Source organism: Hemitrygon akajei, chromosome 13, assembly GCF_048418815.1.
Source record: "Hemitrygon akajei chromosome 13, sHemAka1.3, whole genome shotgun sequence".
Taxonomy (NCBI): Eukaryota; Metazoa; Chordata; class Chondrichthyes; order Myliobatiformes; family Dasyatidae; genus Hemitrygon; species Hemitrygon akajei.
This window is the reverse complement of record NC_133136.1, coordinates 50,088,085-50,114,946: the sequence shown is the minus strand read 5'-3', so window position 1 is coordinate 50,114,946 and position 26,862 is coordinate 50,088,085. Positions and strand designations below refer to the sequence as shown.

The following is a 26,862-nucleotide window of genomic DNA, read 5'->3' as shown; positions in this document are numbered from 1 at the left end:
GAGAAAGTGCCATACTGTAACTCCTGTTAGAGAATGAGACAGGGCAGGTGACAGAAGAGTGTGTAGGAGAACACTTTGGATCTAATGATCATAATTCCATTAGTTTCAATGTAATTGTGGAGAAGGATGGGAATTGTCCTCGCACTGAGATTCTAAATTAGAGAAAGACCGATTTGATGACATGAAAAGGATCTGGCTGGTGTGGATTGGGACAGGTTGTTCTGTGATAAAAGGATGCATGGTAAGTGGGAGGACTACATGAATAAAATATTGAGAGTATAGAGTTTGTATTTTCCTGCTAGAACAAAAGATGAAGCTAGCAGGTTTAGAGAACTTTGGATTTCAAAGGATGTTGAAGCCCTTAAAATGAAGAATGAGGTGCATTGCAGGTATAGGCAGCAAGGAACAAGAGCAAAAGGATAGTAATGTCACAGTCCGGTCCATAGACTCAGCATTCCAGTTCACGATCCGGTCCATGGATTCCTCAGTCCAATTGTTTCTGTTTTCCCTTGTTCCGTTGGGCACCTTAATTGAGACACCTGATTCTCGTTTCGGGCTGGCAACATAAATAGCTCGGGGGTCCAGCTATTCCTTCACTGGACTGTCCTGTCAGAAATCCACACCAAGAAGCTCGGCATCAGAAACTCACACCAAGAAGCTCGGCATCAGAAACTCACACCAAGAAGCTCGGCAACAGGAACCCACACCAAGAAGCTTGTTACCAGAAACCAGTTACCAGAAAAACATGACCTCAGCCAGTGCAGGAAGTCTGGACCATTATCGGAGCTACCGAGTATCGTGGACTCTAGGTTGCTTCTGTACCTGTGGCTGCTTAGCGAATTCAGTCATTTTCATGTCCAGCTGTCTGCCGCTGCTCTGAGTAAGATGCAAATTCTGATGCTTTCGTGGCCAGCTGAGAATTGCTGGCAGTTTGCAGTAAGAAGAGTCCCGGCTCTGTGTCCAAGAAGAGTCCCAGTCTAGTCAAGTCTGAGTCTGAGCCAAGCCCAAGTCCCTGGTCAAGACCCAAGTTCCGAGTCATGACCCGAGTTCCCAGTCAAGTCCAAGTCCCAAGTCCTAGCCCAGGTTGTATCCTACGTCTATGTTCATGTTGTCATCTTGTCCTTACTCCTTGGCTTCCCTAGTATTCTTAATAAACATTGTCCTGTTCATACTACTTCAGTGTCTGTGTCTTGCAGTTGGGTCCGCTCCCAACACCCCTTGTAACAAGTAAGGAACAAGTTTGATCCACTTGAAGATCTGTGCATGGAGCTGAAGGAGATGAGGAAGGTCTTAAATGCATTGTTGCATCTGAATATGGATATAGGTTTGACAACAATTTTTAAGAGAGGTTTGGAAAAGTACATCGATGGGAAAGGTATGAACTACTATGGGTCAGAAGCAGGTCAGTGGGACTAGGCAGAATAACAGTTCTGTATGGTCCAGGTAGACTGAATGACCTGTTTCTGTGCTAAATAGTGTTCCATGACCTAATGATGTGACAGTAGCATAGCAGTTATCCAGAGTTCAGAGTTCAATTTCCCATGCCCTTCTGTAAGGCGTCTGTTTGTCCTCCATGTAGAATGTGTTGATTTCTCCGGGTGCTTCACTTTCCTCCCTCGGACTGGGTAGGTTAATTTATCATTGTAAATTGTCCTGTGATTAGGTTAGAATTAATTGAATTTGTCAGGGTTGCTAGGGACAGCATGGATCAAAGGGCTGGAATGGCCTATTCTGTGCTGTATTACTAAATGGATAAACTCTCCACAGGTTCTCCTCACTGCACATACATGGTTTCTCCATGGAGAGTTAGGAGCAGTAAGTTTCTAGACGATCTCTCCTGGTCCCTCAACAGCACCTCTTACGTTAAGAAAGCACAACAGCATCTCCACTTACTGAGGATATTGAGGCAAGTGAGGCTATCCTCTCCTCTCCATTTTAACCAATTTTACAAGAGCACATTGAGCATGAACAGATGAATTGCATCACCATCTGCTACAGGAATTGCAAGGTATCTGACTGCAAGTCCCTACAAAGGATTGCAAGGACTGTTGAGAGGATCATCGAGGTCTCCCTTCCACCCATTAGAGATGTTTATCAGGAGTGCTGTGTACACAGGGCCCTTAGCAGTCAGTGATCCCGCCCATCCGTCCAACAATCTCTCTGACCACCCTACCATCAGGCAGGAAGTACCATAGCATTAGGACAGGAACTGTCAGGAAGGGAAACAGCTTCTTCCCACAGGTCAGAAGAATACTGAACTCCCTGCCACTACATAGGAATCTCATCGTATGGTTTCATTGTGTATGAAGTGCCAGTAGTGTTATATTGTTTACTTTTTAACTTGTATCATATCATAGTGTTATTATTTGTTAACTTATTAGTGGTAATATCACCTAACTTGTGTTATGTGCGTGAGCGATATGTACTGTGCTGCACACCTTGGTCCAGATGAATGTTGCTTCATTTGACGGTATACATGTTGTCAGTATCTCCAGTTGAACTCTGTCTTTTTGTGTGTTTCCCCCAGCTGTCAGTCTGTGGTTTTGTATTGCCATGTACTCCTGTCCCCGCTCCTGCTCTACTCCGGCCCCTGTATTACTGAGTACTCCGTCTCTCACCTGTTTCTCATTATTACCTGTATTGCTGCCACCTGTGTCTCATTGTGCTCCACCTATCATCTGCCTCTCTGTTTATTGCTCAGTGTATTTCAGTCCTGTGCTTTTGCCAGATTGTGCCAGTGAATTTTTCTGAGCCTTTCTAGTATGTGTATCTGTACTCTGTCTGCCTGCCTGAATGTTGACTCTGTGTTTTCCCTGATTCTGGTTTTTGGATTTCCCTGCATGTTTTGATCTCTTGCTAAACTTTGACTCTGACTTTTTTTTTGTACCTCAGGATTGTACTCTGTCTGCCTGAATATCAACTCTGCCTGATTCTGGTTTTTGGATTTCTCTGGATGTTTTGATCTCTGCCTGAATGTTGATGCTGACTTTGTTGCCCCCTCCTGTGGGATTTGTTACTCAGTAAATATCACAGTGTGCACGGTGCTTGGTCTGCGATTGGGTCCTTGCTTCAGTACCCTGACATGTGTACAGCTGAATGACAATAATCTAAACTTGAACTTGAAATTCAACCACTTAACTACATACTGGTAGTAGTGGCCAGTGGGAGGAAACTCAAATGAAGCCCTTGTAATCATAGAACATGTAGATTCTATGCAGACCAGACTAGAGTTCAAGATTAAACCTGGGTCACTGGCAAGTAAAAGGGCTGGGTGCACTTCAGATCTGTCCACTCAGTTTATGCCAGTCATAGCTATTGTATTTGAAACTGAACCCTGACTGAAAAGGTGAGTGATGACAGATTTTAGTTTTACTTCACTGATGTTTTAATTCATTTACTTCAGTCATATATGTTGAATTTAATGTTTTGATATTATTAATAATTTTGATTCTTTAAATGTTTTTCATCTGCTGTCATAAGGTTTTAAGGTCTGTCTATTTCTCCCACCTAGTTACCATTTGTAGATTGCTCTGCTTATGGGATGAGAGCAGCAAAAATACCATGGCAAGGCTAGTGTTAGTGTCTGGGCTGAACTTGAACTTGATTGGCTTGTGAATGAAGAGTGCTGCTAGCAACATTTGGACCACTGCATTAGTCAAGACACTTTTATTGTCATTTTGACCATAACTGCTGGTACAGTACACAGTAAAAACAAGACCATGTTTTTCAGGACCATGGTGCTACATGAAACAGTACAAAAACTACACTGAACTATGTAAAAACAACATAGAAAAACAACTACACTAGACTACAGACCTACCCAGGACTGCATAAAGTGCACAAAACAGTGCAGTCATTACAATAAATAATAAACAAGACAATAGGCACAGTAGAGGGCAGTAAGTTGGTGTCAGTCCAGGCTCTGGGTATTGAGGAGACTGATGGCTTGGGGAAAGTACTTAGTCTGGTCATGAGAGCCTAAATGCTTTGCCTTTTCCCAGATGGCAGGAGGGAGAAGAGTTTGTATGAGGGGTGCATGGGGTCCTTCATAATGCTGTCCGCTTTGCGGATGCAGCGTGTAGTATAAATGTCCGTAATGGTGGGAAGAGAGACCCCGATGATCTTCTCAGCTGACCTCACTATCTGCTGCAGGGTCTTGCAATCTGAGATGGTGTAATTTCTGAACCAGGCAGTGATGCAGCTGCTCAGGATGCTCTCAATACAAACCCTGTAGAATGTGACGGGGGTTGGGAGATGGACTTCCCTCAGCCTTCGCAGAAAGTACAGATGACCAGGTTGAGGGACCAGGTGGGATTCTCAGCCAGGTGAAACCCAAGAAATTTGGTGCTCATAACGATCTCTACCGAGGAGCCATCAATGTTCAGTGGAAAGTGGTCACTCCGTGCCCTCCTGAAGTCAAGAACCATCTTGTTTTATTCACATTCAGAGACAGGTTGTTGGCTCTGCACCAGTCTGCTACCTGCTGCACCTCTTCTCTGTAAACTGACTCATTGCTCTTGCTGATGAGAGCCATCACTGTCGTGTCATCAGTGAACTTGATGATGTGGTTTGAGCTGTGTTGCAGCACAGTCATGGGTCAGCACAATCCAGACATACTCCATTCAGTTCCATAGACCCATCAAGGTTAAACATTTTATCCTCGGTGTTTTGTCTGGTTTGACAATTATCCTCTTGTTCCAATGTCTTTATCTTTTGCTGTATTGTCTGTATGTTATTTTCCTCAGTAAACAAAATAAAATATGAATTTAATATTTGTATTGTATCCCTGTATTTACCAAAATTGTTAACCTGTATTAACTTTTAGTTTCATCCTACTTTTACTATAAATGTAACCTTAGAATACTTTGTTTAATATTTAATTTTTATTGCAATGCACTTTGGAATAGGCCCTTCTGGCCCCTCAAGCTGTACTGCCCAGCAACCCTAGCCTAATCACAGTACAATTTATTGCTTAATTTTGTTTGTGTTTTTGTTATTTGATCTAGTTTCTAGTCCTCATTGTGGTCACACTTTTTTGGTACTACTTAGGTTTTTTGAATTAGGATGGCTTGCAGATAACGAACACTCAACTGAACCATACTGAAGTATGCCTTTTGATTTTCATTTTATGATCTGTATTTTTGCTCTTATTTTTTTGTTGCCATTTACATTTTTTTGTGTGAGGGGGGAGGGGGTTTTAATGTTTTCCTTTGAGTGTGTTGCTTCCATAGTTCTTTGTTTCATAGCTGTCTGTGGGGATGACAAATTTCAGGCTTATATACTGCATACATAAATAATGTACTTTGAATCTCTTTGTCCTTTTGTCATATCCTTCATTTTAGTGTTCTCTTTTACTATAGTTTCTATTGGGTTTTTTCTTCATTCATGGGGTGAGGTGACAAGATTACTTGTTTTTAATGACTTGTATTCCCCTTGTATGTTAGCAAACAACACCATTGCTGCTCTACCACTTTGCCAGTATGTTTCAGAACATGAACTTGGAATATTGCAGCACAATACAGGCCCTTTGGCCCACATTGTCATGCTAACCATTTAAGCTAGTCTAAGATCAATCTAATCCTTCTCTCTGACATAGGCATATGGATGATAGCAAATTGGAAGTCTAAGTTTCTTAAATGTTCTTCATTTACTTAGTTCCATTCTGATCCCTTTATATTTAACCATTCAATTATTTGTACAGTGTAACTGATCCTCTAAATTTTTTTTGTCATAAACCTTGTGCTGCGATCACCAGTACATGGGGAGTAGACAGGCACCCAGAAAACAATTGGAAAAAGTCATTTGGCACACTGGCCTTCAGCAGTTAGGGCATTGAGTATTGGCATTAAGCTGCTATGTTACAGTTGCATGATGCTGGTGAGGGTGGACCAGTAGTACTGTGTACAGTTTTGGTTACCCTGTAATAGGAAAAACACCGGTTGAAAAGGGTGCAAAGAAGATTATATGAATGCTGCCAGGACTCGTAAACCTAAGTTATAGAAAAAGAATGACATAGTAGAGATGTATAAGATCATGAAGGACATGAATAAAGTGTGTGCATTCATGATATCCCAGGGAAAGGGAATCAAAAGTAAAAGAAATAGGTTTAAAAGGACCTTTACACACAAGATTCTACAGATGCTGGAAATCCAGAGTAACGCACACAAAATTCTGAAGGAACTCTGCCGTTCATCAGGACTGAAGCATCTCAGCCCGAAGCATTCATTTCCATCAATGCTGCCTGGCCTGTTGAGTTTGTCTGGCATTTTGTGTGTGCTCCTCAGGCTCAACTACCTCTCACAGAGGATATGTACGTATTATATAAACTCTCAGAGGAAGTGTTTAAGGTGGATACAATAACAATATTTAAAAGATGTTTGGACAGGTACATGGATAGGAAATGTTATCGGCCAAAAGGTAGGCAAATGGGACCAGTTTAGATGGATATCTTGGTTGGCACAGACAAGTCATTACACTAATGCAACGATATTGTCTTGCAATTTTATTTGAATTAGTTCAACTCCAGATGGTAGCTCCAATGGTTCTTATGTTAGCATTTTTTTTATATAGTAGGTAAGAAAGTGATCCTGCACTTTTTAAAAACACTGTACCATACCTGCAATATTTTCTTACAAATTTATTTTGGGTGGTTACAAGCACCCACAATTATTTTTCCTTGCTGTTACTCATTTCTAGAAAACATACTTCACTTTCTCTCTCTCATTTATTGATTGCTCCTGAAGGTATTTCTTTAGAGCTTGAAGACTTTTGATATACTGGATTCAGGGAAATTTAAAGCATTATTTTTAATAATTAATTAATGAAATCACAATTTATAACCAGTTGTCAATTAACAAAATGACCCAGGTACTTTCCCCAAGCCATCAGGCTAATCAATACCTATGCCCGTTAACACACCCCGTACCCCAACCAACTTCCTGTCAGTCACCCTATGTATAGATACTCGTGTACCTACACTTAGTGGCCAATTTATTAGTGCAGGAGTGGAATCCAGTTTGGTCTTCTGCTGCTGTAGCCCATCCACTTCAAGGTTTGACATGTTGTGCATTCTGAGATGCTCTTCTACACACCACTGTTGTAATGCATGATTTTCAGTTGTTGTCACCTTCCTGTCAGCTTGAACCAGTCTGGCCATTCACCTTTGATCTGTCTTTAGTAACAAAGTGTTTTTTTGCCTAAAAGAGTGTTGCTCATGGAATGTTTTCACACGATTCTCTCAAGACTGTTGTGTGCATAACTCCCAGATCAGCAGTTTGTGAGATACTCAAACCACCCCATCGAGCAGCAACAAACATTCCACAGTCAAAGTTATTAGATCGTATTCCTTCCCAATTCTGATGTTTGGTCTGAACATCAACTAGACCTCTTGACCATGTCTGCATACTTTTCTGTATTGAGTTGTTACTGCATGACTGGCTGATTAGATATTTGCATTAATGAGCAGGTGCACCTAATAAAGTAGCCATTCAGTGTATGTATATAAGATTAGCTTATACTGTACACATAGACTGTATACATCTGTATGTACATAAGGTAATCTTGTATATTTATAGTGTATTTATGCTTTATGCAGTATTGAATATGGAATAACAATCATTTCCCTGTCTTTTCACTTGTGTACTGAAGAATGACAATAAACAATTTTGCATCCTGAACCTTGAAATTATAGTGCTTGCTCTACTTTAAATAATTCTTAACAATTTATGTAGCTGGAACAACAATGAATGAGATTTTCAGATTCACAACAATGATTTGTGTAGATTCATCCATCCTCTTGGCATTTCACCTATCAGGGTAATCAGCAATCCATATCAACCTTAATTTTAAATCTAGTTTATTTTTCATTTTGACTTGATTATCTTCTTTATACTCCTTGTGTACTTAAAGACATGGCTATATCTGATCTTGCATGTAACGAAGCTGTGGAAATTAATGTTCTCTGTATTCTGTTACTGGTATGGTTAGAGCATTGGCTGATTGGTAGGAGGCAGCGAATGGGAATAAAAAGGATCCTTTTCCGTTTGGCTGCCAGCAACTCGTGGTGTTCCACAGGGGTCAATGTGGGAACCACTTCTTTTAATGCTATATATCAATGATTTAGATGATGGAATAGATGGCTTTGTTGCCAAGTTTGCAGATGATACAAAGATTGGTGGAGGGGAAGTAGTGTTGAGGAAATGGGTAGGATGCAGGAGGAGTTAAACAGATTAGGAGAATGGGTAATAGTGGCAAATGAAGTATAATGTTGGAAAATGCATGGTCATGCACTTTGGTAGTAGAAATAAATGTGCAGACTATTTTCTAAAGAGGAGAAAATCCAAAAATCTGAAATGCAAAGGAACTTGGGAGTCCTTGTGCAGAGCACCCTAAAGGTTAACTCGCCGATAGAGTCGATGGTGAGGAAGGCAAATGCAATGTTAGCATCATTTCAAGAGACCTAGAATGCAAGAGCAGGGATGTGATGCGGAGGCTTTGTAAGGTACAGATGAGGCCTCATCTTGAGTATTGTGAACAGTTTTGAGCTCCTCATCTAAGAAAAGATGTGATGGCATTGGAGAGGGTTCAGAGAAGGTTCATAAGAATGATTGTGGGAATGAAAGGGTTATTGTACGAGGAATGTCTGATAGCTCTTGGTCTGTACTTGCTGGAATTTAGAAGGATTGGTGGGGGGGGTGGAATCTCATTGATACCCGTTGAAAGGCCTTGATAGAGCAGATGTGGAAAGGATGTTTCCCATGGTGGGGGAGTCGAGAACAAGAGGGCACAGCCCCAGGTTAGAGGGGTGTCCATTTAAAAGAGATGTGGAGAAATTTCTTTAGCCAGAGAATGGTAAAATTGTGGAATTTATTACCACGGGTAGCTATAGAAGCCAGGTTGTTGGGTGTATTTAAGGCAGAGCTTGATAGGTTCTTTTCCTGAAGCTGAGAAAGACTAATTATCATCCCTGTGTTGCATTGGACACAAATTCTGAGTTCACATCTATATATCCAGTCCACTAAGCTGCATATAATAATCAATGTAACAACATCTGACATTTGACCCTGTTCCTGACGCAATATCATTTTTCCAGCTGATGAAGCCTCATCAAAACTTTTGTTACCTCTGGATCTGAATATTCCAATGCTCTCTTGGCCAAATTCCCATCTTCCACCCTATATCAAGTTCATTCAAAATTCTGTTGCCCATAATTTAGCTCATTCTTGGTTTTGTTCACTCATCGTATAAGTGCCTGTTCATATTGACTGGAATCTTCACTAACGATGCCTCAATTTTAAGGACCACTTTCCTTCTTTCAAGTCCCTCCTAGGCCTTTCGTGCATCTACTGTATCTCAAAACTTACTGGATATACAAGCTAGGCATTATTTCAACTTCCTTGACATCAGAACATTCCTCCTAAAACACCCTGCCTATTTCTTTGACATTTAAGATTCAATTTTACCAGTGTACTTTGACATTCAAATGCAGTCTTCATGCCTCAGTTAATCTCACTGAAACTCCAGAATGTTTTGTATGTTTGGATTAAGATTGTAAAGAAGTGTTAGCAGAATTGAAATTAAATGTGGGGTGAAAGTAAATGCTGCTTGACAATATTGTTCATGACCTATAATCTTCGTCATTCCTGAGAGTAGATATTGATTGACCGGGTTGGATTTTCTTTTTCATAGATATACTGGAACAAGTTTCAATTTGTAATATTCAATTTATCCTCTACATTTGTTTAATGTAGGATATTTTGAGTCATCAGCACTCAATACAGTAATTCATTATCATTGTAAACACTACACTTGTTTGACATAGCATGTTATTACTCAATACAGTATTCAATTACAGTAATTCATTTTTAACATTGAAGTAGCTTAAAAAAATTATATCTGGTGGTTCTTCCAATTGTTATCTTTCAACAGTGCTACAAAATACTTAAAGCATGAGAGCTGAATGAAGACATGAGTCTACAGCAAAAGTGTAAATGTACGATACTGAAAAGCAACTATCAACTTTTCTATAAACCAATGAGATGTCAACATTGACTGGTTCTTCCTCATCTGAAAGTTGATGGGCAGCACCATATGGTGTGTATGTTGGTAGTTCTGAAAGTTCTGCTGGCTGATAATGGCTATAATAATTACCAATGATCTCTACCAGAAGAATCTGAATGGCAATACAGCAAAATCACTATTTTTGAGCTGATAAACATGCAAAATATTGCTCTCATTCAACATCTCCACAGAATCCTTGTGTCACAATGTCAGATTGTGCTGATGGAAGGTTTCTGCTTTGGTTCCTTCCTTTTAATGAGACACTTCTTCAAATGACATTTTGAATTGAGGAAATTAAATTGATAAACTGGTTTATTATGGCTATGTGTACTGACAGTGAAAGACTTGTCATGCATACTTATATAATTAAATTGATTACAACTGTACATCAACATAGTACAAGGAAAAGCAATAGTCACAGAATTAAGTGTATGATCATAACAAGGTAGAGCGTGTAAAACAGTATAAGGAAAATCCAAGAGTAAGGACATAATTGTTCATATCGGATAATATATAAAACAATGCAGCCTCCTCTCTGTAGAGACCCATTGTAAATTGGGGTACTGCTTCGCTAAGCACCTCTGCTCCATCCACCAAAAGCAGAACCCCTCCCCTTCCCCTCTTTTATTCCTCACTCTGGCCTTTTAACTCGTATCTACCTATCCCCTCCGCCAGGGTGACCCCTCTTCTATGGCCCGCTCTGCTCTCATATCAGATTCCTTCCTCTTCAGCCCTTTATCTTTCCTACTCACCTGGCTTCACCCATCGCCTTCTAGCTATCCTCCCTCCTTCCCCTCCCCCTCCCCCCCCCACATCATTTTATTCTAGCATTTCCCTCTTCCTTTGCAGTACTGAAATGTCGACTGATAATTAACTTCCATGGATGCTGCATGATCAACTGATTTCCTCCAGCATTTGGTGTGTGCTGCTTTGGATTTCCAACACCTGCAGATTTTCTTGTGTTTAAAACAAAATATGATTTGCCTCCTATTTATCTAATTCTTTATAATATACAATTGGTGCAGAATGGTGACTTATTACATAACAATGATTTCACTTGAAAAGTGAATGCATATAACTATTACATTAACATACAGAAGCATGCAATGCAAGCTTTCTTGTAACAATTCTGTTCATTTCAGTCTAATTACCTCTATCTTTCATTTTGTTTTCCTATTTTTCTTCCCTTTGTGTATTTTTATAATCTTTTATGTTTTAGTTTTCATTTCATTTTCTAACATTTGTGAAGCCAACCTTCCTAACTCTGTTCTTTGATAGTGGGGCTAGGAGATGTTGAGAGTTGATGCAGTGCACAGATTGACAAAGCTGGAGGATGAGAACAAAGGATTTAAGGCAATGAAAAAGAGTTGGGTGCTTGATGTTAAAGATAGTCTGGGTGTAGCAAATGTGTCTGGGACAAAGTGTATAACTAAAAAGTCAAAGTGGTGGGGGTGTGTAGCAGATCACATTAAGGAATAAAGGGCTTGGTGAAACCTGCTGGTGCAGATGAATAACCTGGCAACAGTTAAGAAGGTGAATTCAAAGAGTATTCAGGGATGGACAGGTAAAGGTCTTAAATTTCCTGGAGAGCATTTTCAGCACCATTCACCTCTTGGGGGGCACTCAACCTTTTAGTATTTGGTCACTGATTTAAATTGAAAATCCTAACAGCTCTTAAAACATAGTGAATTCCGGATCAGTGGGCCTTTTTTGCCACTTATTTGCGGCAACTCTTAAAGAACAAAAATGAATCGAGAAAATAGCCAAGATTCCCTTCATTCATTTGAAACACTATGCAGCATAATTGGGATAGAAGACTGTTACTGAATGGTTTTTAACTAGTGTTGCTCACATGCATGTCTGTGGCTGTTAGACATCATGCCATGCTTAGAGCGAAGAGTTTATAAGTAGCATTATTTGCATGTTTTGTGCTTAAGAAGCAGTGATTTTTGTCACTGATAGTTGGCGAGTAATGAACAGTAAGACAATTCAGAAGTGTTTTGCTCACTGCAGTTTTAAACATTCAGGCTTGGAAATGCCAGAAACGGGCAGGAGTGAAAATGAAATGAGTTAGGCACTATGAAGAATTTTGTTGAAAGTTACAAATAAAATGAAGATTTGGAAGATGCAATCGTTGAAAGCAGAATTTTAAGGCGATCCATTGTCTGCACTAGGTGTCTGTGCTGATTTTGTTCATTTACAGTCAATGAAGAGAGTACAGCAGCATGTGGATTAATTCCTCTGTTGATAACTATTAGGAACTAATATGCAGATTTATAGTACTGTAGTGGTTTTGATAGTTTCCTAATTTGTTCTGTATTTCATTTAAATATATAATTTGTTACTTGGTTAAATGGTAGTTTGTCTTTTCTTTAAACCTTTAATTATTTCCATGAAGGTTTGGCTAATTGGGGCAGCTGCTTAATCAGATCAAAAATAACTGGTCCTGATGTCTCCCATTGAACTTGCTACTCGTCCCAGCTTTCGACAGACCACCGCCGTGCCCAGCGGTTCGGGGCTATGCATGAAACTCCTGCTGCGCTCGATGCATCGGAGCCCTCAGCTGGTTCACTCACTGCGAATCGCCGGGAATTGCAGCACCGGCGCCCGCATCGCTCACGTCGCGTCGGGCGAACCGGCCCGCACGCGCTAACCGTCGTTCTCGCGAGAGTTGCCGGTGCTGCTCCGCTGGCAGCCGAGCCGGTTGCCAACGAGACGCAGCAAATGGCCGCGATGCGGAGATTCCTTTTGCTGCAGCGTTTGTACCCCGGGCGCAGGCGAACGGCCGCTTTGAGCAAGCCTGCCTCGAACAGAGGGGCGAGCTCGGTTGCATGGCGGTCGGGACCGGGTGGAAGGCGCGGGCTGTGCGTGGCGGCGGTGTGCGGTGCGGCAGCTGCCGCCGCCTCCTGGTGCTACTACGATACGGAGTCGGAGGCTGAGAGCAGCAGGAGATGGGCTCTTCCCCGCGGGGGTGTGCGAATACCGGCTGTAAAAGCCAAGGTAGGAGCTGGAAGCGGTGCGTTCGTGGCTTCGTGGTCGCAGATTGAGAGGGCGAATGACTGCTTTGAGCACCCGGGCTGCCAGCCGGAGCATCCAGGCTGACGTTTCTCATCACGCACTGCAAACAAAAATTTTAGTAATATTGGTCTCACTAATTTATAATATCACTTCTGTAACCTGTCTTCAGAAGGTTGTTCTTTATGTGTAGTGACAAATGCCTGCGGGATGCTGCACCAATTGTTGCAGACTCCCTCCCACCCTAAAAGGATGCACCATTTTAAGCCGATCTAGCAGCAGCGTGTATGTATTACAATGCCTCTAACTAAATAAAATCTTACCAATAAATTTTACCGGAGTGTTATCAGGTTTTTAAAAAAGTTGATCCCAAGCATCAGATGTGAATATTAGAACAGATGACGAAAACTTACCTGTTTTATAAGCAATATCAAAAAGATATTCAAAACAAAATTCTACAGATGCTACAGATTCAGAGTAGGGCACACCAAATGCTGGAGGAACTTAGCAAGTCAGGTAAAACCTAAAGAGAGGAATAGGTGGTGCCTGACCTGCTGATTTCCTCCAGCAATATGTTTCTGTTATTCAAAACACTGGAACTTTGCGACTGACGATCGAGCTCCAAACACAGGAATATCTGCAGATGCTGCAAAATCAAAGCAACACATACAACATGCTGGAAGAACTCAGCAGGCCAGGCAGCATCTATGGGAAAAGAGTGAACAGTTGATGTTTCAGGCCTAGACCCTTCATCAGGACTGTTTACTCTTTTCCGTGGATGCTGCCTGGTCTGCTGAGTTCCTCCAGCGTTTTGTATGTGCTGCTTTGAAGTTTGAGCTGCTAGAAGACGAAAAGTTAGATTTGGGTTATTGAAGAATATCATGGATGACTTGGAAAATTAAAGGATGGGGAGAGATAATAGAACTTGGAAGGGTGGATTTGAAAACCTGGAGTGTAGGTATAAAAATCAAGTTATTACTTAACTGGAGGCAATTAACCACAAGGGCCTGTTTCAATTTCACTAGCACTCTGAATGACCTCAAGTTTGTTGAGATCAAGGGAGATTAGTTAGGTGTCTCTTGGAATTGTCAAGTTAAAAGGTAACCGGACATTATTGAGGGTTTTAGCACCAGAGAAACTGAAGTACAGGCTGAATTAAGTAGCTTTACAGAGACTTGGTTAACAGTCAGAAAACAAAGATAAGTTGGTGTTTTCGCATGTTGGCAGGCTGTGATAAGTGGAATGCCCATAGCAATTGGTGCTTACTTAGGCAATTATTCAAAATCTATGTCAACAATTTGGCCAAGGGGATGAAATGTCTTATTTTCAAAATGCTGGTGGAACGCAGCAGGCCGGGCAGCATCTATAGGGAGAAGCGCTGCCGACGTTTCGGGCCAAGGCGTCAGTCCTGACAAAGGGTCTCGACCCGAAATGTTGACAGTGCTTCTCCCTATAGATGCTGCCTGGCCTGCTGCGTTCCACCAGCATTTTGTGTGTGTTTCTTGAATTTCCAGCATCTGCGGATTTCCTCGTGTTTGTCTTATTTTCATATTTGCTATTGGTACAATGCTAGGCAGGATTGAATAGTGAGAATGAAAATCCTGTAGGTGATTATTAATCCTTTATGATCAGCGTTTCGAAACTCTTTCCTTCCACTGAGGTTAAATTATTTGAGAAAGTAATATTTGCTACTTTCCAGTCATCTGTCACCAGCATTTTAAGTTAATGGTTTCCTGGGTGATTTCCTCCTGATCCCATCAAACTCCTTGGATGCTTCCCATTCAGACGTTAATCGACTTAAATTCAGCCAACTTTTCTCATACCTCCATGTTACCAGTTTTGGATGTACCTTGTGTTTCAGTTATCTCCTCCTTCACTTTTTTGGTGAAAACAGGTGGAAGAGATTTGGAAAAAATTAGGTAGTGATCTCATGAAACTTATAAAATTTTTATAGGACTCAACTTCATCTGAGTTGTATGTGCTGTTCAGCAGCATTGTGGTTAGTACTTCCAGGCCTCATGCTGGTTTGTGTCATTATCAAAAAAGCAATAATGCTTTGAAAGGATGGAAATGAGAGTAAATGTGTCTGGCTGGGTTTGCATGCATAATTACTTACCGTATTTACTTACCAGATTCCATAAGTCATTATTGGAAACAACAAAATAGCAGTTGAATAATATCATCTAAAAATAGTGTTAAGTTTCAAGTGAACTCCTCTGGTCCTAACAAAGAGTTGTGGGTTGAAATCTATCCTCTCCATAGATGCTGCCTGAGTTGAGTTTCTCCAGTATTTTGTATATGTTAAGCTGCTCAATTATTAGTGGCTCTGGAGGCATTGAAGGATAGGTTGGTTTGGAAAGTGGTAACGCAAGTGCCATGTTCTGAAGAAGAGGTCTATGGCCTTGGGTAGGTTTTGAGAGTGCTGTGGGAGCTATCCCTTGTGTTCTGGGTATTACTGAAAAAGATTAGTGGGCTTTCCCATATTGTGTCTGTGGGACCTTAATGTGTGCGAATCATTTGTATTGTTAATTAATACAACACATCTATTCATTCCGTCTATATCCCCCAATTACCCCTCTGTTCCCAAAAGCCACCCACTTGTCTCCCCAAAACTACTTGTTATGTTCAGTTAACTCTTTATCCTTTATCTCATAAGTTTCATTTATGTTCAGACTAGGATGTTTTGAACCAGTTCAAATTTTCGAACATTTTTGTTGCAGGCTGGAGTATTCTGTGCAAATCACTATTTTGCCAGTAGGTTTTTCATGTTTGTGGAAATTAGTAGAAGGATGGTAATAATAAAGTATTAGAAACTTCAAGACATGTTTCTGAAGCTTTTTATCATCGTACCAATAAAGTACATTGGATTCTGGTTAACTGGGACACATAGGGGCCAGTATATTTTGGCCCATTTAGCTGAACTTTCATGGAAATATTTAAAATGTATAAAAAAAAAGACAAACCACAGTTTAACTGAGTAACAATTCATATACAGGTGTCCCTCGCTTTCCGAACGTTTGCTTTACGCAACTTCGCTTTTACGAAAGACTTACATTAGTACTTGTTTTCACTAACCGAAAGAGGATTTTCGCTTTTACAAAAAAAGATGCCTGCTTTAAACTTGTTTACCTCGAGAAAGACTACCATGACCGTGAAGCCTTATGTGGGCAGGTGTATGCGCATGCGTGTACGTGCCGATTTTTTTTCTCTACAAATCTGTTTTGGCTCAATCTTCCCTATTCTGGTAAGTGAAACTACACTGTACATACATTATTTGGAATTTATATAGCTGTGTATTTATCATATCATTCCTGCTTTTACTACATATTAGTGTTTTTTAGGTTTTATGTGTTATTTGGTATGATTTGGTAGGTTATTTTTTGGGTCTGGAAACGCTCAAAAATTTTTCCTATATAAAGTAATGGTAATTGCTTCTTCACTTTACACTATTTCGGCTTACAAACAGTTTCATAGGAACACTCTACCTTTGGATAGCGGGGGGAACCTGTATTTGAATGAAATACACAACAGATTAGAACACTGCCAATACCGCTAAAGTTCAAAGTGCATTTATTACCAAAGTATGTATGTAATAGAACCTTGAAATTTGTCTCTTTACAGGTAGCCACAAAACAAAACTTAAAAGAACCATTAAAAAAAGAATACTGACACCCTCAATGTATGGGGGGGAGGGGGGAACAAATCGAGCAAATAATACATAGCATTTAGAACAAAAATGAGTCCTCAGACACAAAGCAGGCCACAGCCTTAGCCTCAGATCAGCATATAGCAGGATAAGCATCGCAGAGCCCGGAGCAGGCCACAGCCTCAAGTTTACCGTAGCGCAGAGCGGAGTAAACGGCACAGAGCAGCGTGCAAAACTGGTCCGACCCTCGCCTCTCTTCCCAACACCCTGCCTTTGCGAGCCGTCTGGCCTGTTGTTCAAATCGTCCAAACATCAGGTTGTTCCTCACTGTAAGACTTGGGGCCCTACCATATTGATATGCTCTGGGCCAGGACCCTGTCGTCACATCTCAGCTTATCCCAACCTTTACAGATCAATCAAACCTCGCTCTCAGTTTAGGTGGATAGGCTTCGAATATGCCTCTCCTCCACTCTGCTCGCCACAAGTACGCCTCAATCTTGCCATTGTTTTCGAAGATTGTTTACCATAATACTGCTATAGAAAAGGTGTTATCGATAAAAGTATCCTTGTTTTGTTAACCACCAGTAAGTAGTCACTTACTTCACAGTACCACCTATAGAACTGTAATATTTCTTAACATTTATCAATGTAGGAATTCATCTACTGTGTCCTTCTGATTGACTGTAAATGAACAAAGCCAGCACAGACACCTAGTGCAAATAATGGACTGCCTTCATACAATGCTTTAAACGATTGTATCCTATAAATCTTAATTGTTTTTGTAATATTCAAGACGATTGTCGATACCATCAAATTTTGTTGTAATTTCTAACTTGTTGAATTAGTGAAATTGTTTCATTTTCATGCCCAGCCTTTTCTGCCATCTCCAAGCTTGAATGTTTTAAAGCGCTGTGAGCAAACCAAGTCCAAATTGTCTTATTGCTTATTTCTCACCAACTATCAGTGACAGAAATCTTTGCTTTTTGAACAAAAGCACGCACAACTGATGACGTTTCAAAACTGATCGCTTTAAAATGGTGTGGTGTTTAACAACCGAACAAGCATATGTGACTGATAGTAGTTAGGAGCTATTTGGCAACAGTGTCTAGCCCCAGTTAAGCAGCATAGTGTCCCAAATAAATGAAGGGAATCTTGGCTATTTTCTTGATTTAATTATTGTTTTTTAAGAGTTGTCTTAAATAAGTGGCTGCCCTGATTAACCGATGGCCCGATTAATCGGAGTCCACTTTACTTAAACTGATGTAGACCTCTTTTAAGATGTTGACATTATTTTACTGTTTTGATGCTGGATTTATCCATGTGAGTTTACAATGAAATGTAAGTGCACACAAAGGATTTCAGTAAGTAACTCTATTTGGTACAAAAAACAACAAGAACAATAAACATTTTGAGAGAAAACTTTGCCAAGAAGTGATCATGTTCGTTATTTTAAAAGTTAATCCGTCTCCATGCTTGCTTTGAGGGACAGTGCTTTACTTTCTGCACATGTTCTATTCCCAAAGTAAACTTCAGATGCAGTTGCATAATTTATACAAGAACATAATGGAAGGTCTGATAACAAGAGCAAGCCTTCACACTATTGTTCTATATGTACAAATTAAATAATTTAGTTTTTAAAAACAATTAATTTACTATATCTTGGTGGGCTTTCTGTTGTTGCTGTGTCAGTGCAAGCTTACTGTTTAATGCATGATTGTTAGGCAAGGGTACTCACATCTTTCCAAAGAAAGAATCTGTTTTGACACTCGGTTTTAGTTAGTGCCTTTGCTGAAAATTCAATATTCACCAAGGTAAGTGGAATGACCGGCAGAATGTTTTGGACTGCAGCTTTAATGAGTTCTGGATATTGTTTATTGACTTAATGAAGCAGGTAAGTTTGGTCTGTAAATTGTAACTTCAAACCCTTGACACTTGACATGTCTAGATTTGAGAATGGGTCACATTCCTTTCCATGAATCAGAGTTAAAGGGGCTCCTGAACTTCTGGAAATTTGTTGAGATGATATTATTTTACTTCGAAGTCTGAGATCAGTGTCTTCATTGGCATCAATAGCCATCAATGCAAAAGACAGAATTATGTCAGAACAATTGCTTTTGACTCTTTCTTGCCCAACTGTGATCGTCTCCCACTTCAAATACACAGGATACACTCCTCTACATGATTGCTAGATAAGCTGTTGGATAAGCTCAAATTTAAAGTAAATTTATTATCAAAGTATGTATATGTCACCATATATTACCGTGAGATTTGTCTTCTTGCAGGCTTTCACAGTAGAACAAAGATATACAATACAATATATGAAAAACTACACAAAGACCAACAAACAACCAATGTGCAAAAAAAGACAAAAAAATTACTAAGTATATGAGCTGTAGAATCCTTGAAAGTGAGTCTTATCGGTTGTGAAATCAATTCACAGTTGAGACTTTTCATGCTGGTTTAGGAGCTTGGTGGTTGAAGGTAATAACTGTTTCTGAACCTGGTGATGTGGACGCAAGGCTCTTGAACCTACTTACAGATAGCAGCGGCAAGAAGAAGAACATGTATGGTGGAAGTTCTTGATGATGGATACTGCTTTCTCGTGGTAGGACTCTTGTTGATGTGCTCAATCATAGAGAGGTCTTTGCCTGTGATGGATTGGGTTGTATCCACCGCCTTTTATAGGCTTTTCTATTCTTGGGCATTAAGCCTTTATGTAACCAGTCAGGATATTCTCCGCTGTACATCTATACAGCCTTGTGAAAGTTTTAGATGCCATGCTTAATCTGCGCAAGCTTTTAAGGAAGTAGAGGCATTGTCATGCCTTTGTAATAGCACTTATGTGCTGGTCCCAGGACAGGTTTGTTGGTATCATAATGCCATGAGTTTAAAGTTACTGAACCATTCTACCTCTGAACCCCTAATTGGCAGTGGCTCATGGACCTGCGGTTTCTTCCTCCTGTAGTCAATAATCAGCTCTTTGGTTTTGCAGACGTTGAATGAGAGGTTGTCGCTGTGGCACTATGCAACTAGATTTTCATTCTACCTCCTATATACAGCAACCTGTATTCTACCATAGGAGACTTAATAAATGAAATGTCTTTCCATTCATGACAGTTCATGCTCTCAATTCAGCCAAAGAAGCATTGTGGTGCTTGAGTACCCAGTGTACATAATGAATAGGAATGCCACATTTCTATATGTCAATCTGTATTGTAAAGAATTAACATTTTTGCTTGTTGAATATCTTCAGCACCATGGCCTTGAGCTTATTGTGCAAATGCAATACAACTGTAAGAATACAGTGCATTGGCCATGAGAGTACAGCCGTGAGAACATGGAAGTTAGGTGAACAGTGTTCCTTCTAATTTAGCTTACAGCTGCATGAACCAGCTATTGCTCTGAGCAGGAAATTTTTACACGGCCTGAAAACTGCGGTACTTAGTTTTTTTTTGTAATATGCATACTATAAATACTTAGAATGAAAACAGAAAAATGACATACTTGATTTTATTTATTAATTAATGGTTATAATGAAATACAGTACAACAAAGAAAATTTTTCACATTTTCTAAACTTTTTTTTGTTTGTCTATCATCTTATGTTTCTTCCTCCCTTCCCCCACCACCTTATTCTGACTCCAGTCTTTTTTTCTCCAGTCCCAATGAAGGGTCTCAGCCTGAAACACCGACTGTACTGTTCTCCATAGATGCTGTTTGGCCTGCTGATTTTCCTCCATCATTTTGTGTGTGTGGGGGGCTTGGATTTTCAGCATCTGAAGATTTTCTCTTGTCTGTAAACACTGCCCAGATTAATTTTGCATCCCGATGAAAGATGCATCTTAATACTCATAAGTTCATCCAAATGTTCCGCTTCTAGTCTTATTTCTGCATTTACATTTGATTGAACTCAAAGATTGAATCCACATTCGTAGTCATCGCAATAAAATTGAAATGTTCCAACAATATCAACAAGAATTGACTGTCCTTCAGACTCTTCATTTCCAAGCATGTAGTTCAACATATCAGTGAATATCTCAATTTAACTACTTAGCTTTCTCATAAATGACAAATTTGAAATCACAGTATTGCTGCAATATTTTTGAGGCAACACTTTCGTGATAGATCATAATGGTAGCTGAGTTTTTTTTGTCAATAGTACAATATTCACTTTTCCAAATTCACAATTAGTTGCACTTGCAATAGCAACAAGGTCAAAAACTTGCCATTCAAGTGTTATAACCTAAAGCACAATGACAATGTAAATATGTCGAAGCTCTAAAATGTTTCAAAGTAAAGATTGTGATAAGTTTATTATTCAGAAAATTTACAGGTTATATGCATTAACACGTAATTATAGTGTTTTTCACAATTATATTAACATCGTATAAAGTGTTATATAATTTGCGCAGTAACAAAGCCTGTGTGCTCAAGAGCATTTCAGTTGCTGCACTGCGGTGCACCGTGTACCTTAATGTAGGTGAACATGGGTGGGGCTCATTAAGAGTGGTGACAGGTGATGATTGGTTCTGGCTCAATGGTTTGAGCTGGTATTAGTCCACTTACTGCACCATACATCAGTGGAGAAGGTATAAAAGAGCAGTTGGGAGCTTGTAGATTTTTGGGGCCTCATCAATGGGCTAGTTGTGATGGTGCTATGGATCATGTGGGAGGTGTGCTACAGTGAGAGGGCCCCACGCCAACTTAGGTAACTGTTTTAATGCTTGTATTCCATCCTAATAAACAAAGTTTTGTAGTTCTAAGTAGGTAATTGGAGTCTGTGCCTCTCTGCCTCACCCAGTTGAATCTGTGAACTTTTTGGTGTAACGTAATACAGTCACATCACAAATCAGCCTGACAAATTTTGCTCTCAATCATTTGGGATTCAATATTATCTATAATGTTGAATTTAGTGTAAGGCATTAAACATCTGATGAAGAATGTTGCTAATTATTAAGGGTATTACTAAATCTCCATGTAATGTAAATGATTTACATTTAGCAATGCCATGGACAGGTGATGAGACATTTTCATCGTACCTGTATTATTATTGCAATGCATTGGGATAGCAGTCTGTCTTGTTTCTATTGGAAAAATTCCAGACTTTCTTATGCTCGTGTGTTTGGTCTTGATTCAAATGATTTGTATCAGTTTTATTGTCACTGATATATTATAAGTCATGAAAATAGTTTTGTGCAGCCATATAGTGCAGGCATGACAAATTACTGTAAGTTGCAATGAAAGTAAATAAATAATGCAGAAAATCAATAGAGAGGAATAAGAATAATGAATAATGAGTTCATGGGCTATTCAGAAATCTGATGGCAGAGGAAAGCACCTATTCCTAAAGTGTTGAGTGTTGTACTTCAGGCTCCTCCTGTACATCCTCCCTGATGGTAGTAATGAGAAGAGGGCATGTCCTGCTGTAGTTATAGTCTGTAGTGATTGATGCCAGCTGCATGTCTTTGGAGATGTGGGAAGAAAGCAGAGCACCCAGAGGGAATCCAAGTGTTCACAGAAAAACCGTGCTCGCTCCACACAGACAGCACTGAAGACAGCAGCTCTACTGACTGCACCACTGTGCTACCACAGGTGTCTGGTAGATGATCTGTCTTAGTGTCATCTTGAAACCCACAAAATAGATGTCAGTTTTTAGGCAATAAAAATACCCTGAATGATACTAAGAGATGACATATTGGATGTAGGAAATTCTCTGGGCCCTGTTGATACCGTGACGAGCACTGGACATGTGCCCTAGTGATAAAATGCCATTGTTTATACTGTAAACAAAGATAGGATGGATCCAATGTGTCATATAACAGTCCTATTTGCCTTCTCTTAATTATCAGCAAAGTGATTATTTATTGAACAATAATCTGTTTGCCAGTGCTCAGTCTGAGTTTTGTCAACTTCTCTCAGCTCATTTCAACCTTGGTTCAAATATGTTATAAGAGCTGAATTTCAGAGGTGAGTTGGGAGTGACTGTAGTTGAACAATAAGCTTGTTAGTATATTAACCATTGAAAGTTACTGGGTTGTATAGCTTCTCATCAGAATTTTCCCATAACTTCTCAAGATAGTGAACAATATGGATTATAAATTCTTGCCTTGTCGTCTGGGATCAGTTATTCTAAACATCAGATTTTGGGTCTCGGATATCATTAAATACACTGCTTTTAATTATTACACTTTATCTATCATAATTTAGATAACAAAAGATTCAGAGGTTAAATCACTATGTGGGTGTTAGATTTTTTTATCTGTTCTTGCTTTCAGAAAAACAAAAAGAAAAGCTAAATATGTCTTGTCACTTGTAAATTAGTCACACAGTTAATTAAGTTACTCTCCCATTCCCTGCTTTGGTGCTCAGGTCGAAGGAAGATCGTATTAAACATTACAACTGAAGTCCAGTCCCAACATTACACAAAAGCCTATGACTGGTAACGATTTAACTGTCAATGTAGACATTGGAAGCCAGCTAGCATCATTCTGTGTTGTAATGTACATAAGCATAAATATATCAGTGATACTTTTAGCAAAGACCAAGCTGGTGTCTTTTGTAATGCTGAATGTTATACTTTAAAAACTGACTTCCTAGTGCTAAACTCAAAACATAAGGTAGAAACATTTGCTCATGTTTATTTAAATAATAATGCTACAGAGGTGAAGAAATCTGCCCTTAATTTTATGCTTTTCGCTTTTTTAGTTGCAGCAAGATGATGAGAAGCACGCTTTATTGGAAAGGAGAACTGTCTTAATAAAAAGAACAAACATACATTATAGAAGTAATTACCATAATTTGCAAAGAATTTAAGAAGCAATGTGTTGCGATGAAATAGACAAAGCATTGATTAAAAGATTTATCAAATGGCATATGTCTTTTTTCTGACCATGCTATATGTATTTTTCATGAAAATCACATTTTGAATAAATGACCTCATTGCTCTCTCAAGGCAGGAGATTGAATCATTCTGTTATTTTCAGAAAGTTGTTTATTTAGGAAGTGCTCTGAAGGTTTAAATGTGTAAGTGTTGTTTGCATGTGAAAAGCATCTTAGAAGGAATTAATATTTCAATGTTTTACCTGACCCATACCTATGTTGCTGCCATGACATTCTTTGAAGCACTGCAGAGTCTTCCATCTTTTCCTTTGTCTGGGGTTAATACTTTACTGCAGTTTGACTGCTGCTGTGTGAAGCCTAGGGGAAAAAATGGAGACAGTAAAGCCAAATGACTAATGCTGCACTATCTTGCACATACTCTTGGGACAGCAGCATTTCCCAGGCCAAATCCCATCAGAACACTTAATCAGCAGAACATATGAAGCATTAGCAAGCAGCCCAGAACAAGATATTCTGCCGTGTTGTGATCACTCTTTCCTAAGGAATTTTTACTATAAGATTATTAATTACACAGAGATGACCTTCAAAGTCTTTCTCCTGCTAAAGCATGTCACTTCTTGCAGAAAGGAATGTCACTTTATTACAATTCTGATACTGCCTGTGCTACTATCCACTACTGAGATTCTAGCCCCCCAGTAGCGCATGGAGCACTAGAATAGGTGGTAGGTAGAACAGTAGAAAAGCATTACCAATAAAGCCAAATTCTTCTTATTTTCTAATTAGAAGAACAAAAAGCTATGTTGATCTGAATGTTTTGCTTCAAGGTAACAGCAAGAATGAATAGTGCTCTCACTTGGTTCAAACTATACAACACTGATGCCTGTCCTACGTTAGGATTAGACACACATTGACAGAATACCCTTTTGTTGGTTTCAGTGGAAGAGTGCAATAAAGTGACATGCATTTCTGCAAGAAGTATCATACTTTAACAGGAGATGAAACTTAAGAAATCTCTGTTATTAATGATCTTACAGTAAAAAATCCTTAAGAATGATCACAACATGGCAGAATATCAAATTTATTTGGAAATAAAAAAGGGTATGAAATTAGTGTATATAAATTTAAGTAAAGTAATAATGATTTGAGGGCTGTATTGTCTAATGTGGTTAGGACAAAGTAAAAACAGCAAAATAAATAGTGTCAAAGATTTAAGGAGATATTTTATACATTTCAGGAAAAGTATTTCTGATGGAGGGACTTGCAACATATACTGGGGTGCTGTCTTCAGTTCCCTGATGAAGTAACAGTAGTTTTTGGCCAGGCGCATATATTGTCAGGTGGTGCCCAACCTTCTTGAAGTGTTTCGACCTTTAACCACAATGCTGTCCAGTTGGCGGGTTGGCAGTGGTGGCCAAATCACTGCCCATTTGCTTCTGACTTCTGGTTCAACTCTTCTCACCTCCTCCATATCTAGCAAGAGGCTCTTTCTGCTTCCTCCCCCATCCTGTGAGCTGCTTGATTTTTGCTCTTTTCATCAAGGCCCGGTGCATTCAGCAACCTCCATGCCAACCTTGCCGGGAACACTCTACAGCCAATCTCAATGGGGAAAAGCCAGATCTGCCATACTTTGTTCCTGCATGCCTGGACTAAGGGCTGGTATTTCAGGGGCTTCCTCTCGTGAGCCTCCTCACATCCTTCCTCCCATGGTACCGTGAATTCCACCAGGATGATCTTCTTGTCTTCAGTGGACCACAGTACGATGTCTGGTCTAAGTGTGGTTTGAACCACCTCCAGGAACTGCAGCTTCCTCCCCACATTAACTCTTTTCTCCCATGATTTGGCAGTTTGCAGCAGATTGAATTTAGGCCTCTTTGGTATGACTGGCGAGGCCCTTTCCTTAATGAATATGACTGCCCTGTTTGCCTCTCTGCCAGCTGGTCTCTTTTTACACCTCTTTCGCTCCAGTGTGTCAGCAAGGGACAGCAGGACCTTGGCATGACACCACCTATACTGTCCTTGTGTTAAAACTGGTTTGCATCCTGTCAGTATGTGTGCCAGTGAACCCCGCTGACCACAAAGCATGCACTTAAGGTGCACTCTCAGTCCCAATGTGTACAGCTGTGATCGTGTATGGAGAGTGCCATGGCTGGACCGCAGGTTGAAAGAAATACAGAAAAGCTCCAGTGTCCAAAGCTTTCCCCAAGTGGTCTTGTGCTTGGGAAGATCCTATTTCATCCAAGCACCCTATGACTCCAACACCACTGCCTTTGATGCCTGCCTTTTGTCCTCGCAGTTCCATACCTCTGCCTGGACCATATCACACCTATCCCTTACACTTGCACTCCCCCATCTTTGGAAGTGTGCAGACCTGAGGCCTTGCCATCCCAGGCAAGGATTGCTGCTGATGTCTCTCAATTGCAGGGAACTCACTGCCTGGCTCATGGTTGAGTTGCTGTCCCACTTCCAGTCTAATCTTCTTGTGACTCCTGCTTGGTTTATTAGCTTGTCACCGGAGCCCCTCAGTGTTAACACAACTCTATACTTTGCCATCTTGAACTCCTCCACTACCAATGTCAATGGTAGCTGTAGCTGGCCTGATATTATGTAGACCCCCACTGAAGAAAAATATGGTGGGATGCCTGGTCACCTCCGCAGGTGCTTGTTGACTTTCCTCTTGATGCCTTCTGGAGTGGTCATGAGGAACTCGTACACAGTGAAAAGCTAGAGCAGTCTTGGAAGAAGACCATGTTGGTACAGCCATGTCTTAAATTTGCCAGAGAGTCCGGTTTTGTCTATCTTCAGCAATTCTGCAGTCAGCTTTACGGTGTCAGTGATGTTGACACTGTCTGCCATTGCTGCATTAAACTACTTTCCAAGACACTTTACTGGGTTCTCCTCTATGGATGGAATGGTTTCCTCCATACTTAAAGACAACTTGCTAGTAACTTTGCCCTTTCTGATTACCACACATCTGGACTTCTTGGCCTTGAGGTTATCCTAGCCCAGGTAGCTACATTGTCCAGGGTTTCCAATACACATCTTGCTTGGACATGGATTACGATGGTTACTTTGATGTTATCCATTAACCCGCTTATAGCAGGCCTTCGGATGCTGAGTTTCATCACTGGACCTCAGGTTAAATCTGCTGCTGCTGATATGAGGAGGCTCATGCACATGACAAACAAGATGGGGGAGATGGTACAACCAGTTTGAATCCCTTTTTGGAGGTCTTGCCACCTGGTTGTAAAGTGGGCTGAAGTGAAGCGTAGCTTGAATCCTCCTAGGTAGCTGGTGATCATGTCC

General features: G+C 40.2%; 1 protein-coding gene across 2 annotated transcripts in view; it reads left to right on the top strand.

The window, feature by feature from the left end:
- Nucleotides 1-12,711: 12,711 nt before the first annotated feature.
- The window catches only part of micu3a (mitochondrial calcium uptake family, member 3a), a 153,909-nt gene continuing 139,758 nt past the window's right edge, over nt 12,712-26,862 (top strand). For both annotated transcript variants that reach the window (XM_073064596.1, XM_073064595.1), the window contains exon 1: nt 12,712-13,059. In XM_073064596.1, the coding sequence (XP_072920697.1) occupies nt 12,784-13,059 (276 nt within the window). In that variant the 5' untranslated portion in view covers nt 12,712-12,783. The remainder of the gene's footprint in view (nt 13,060-26,862) is intronic.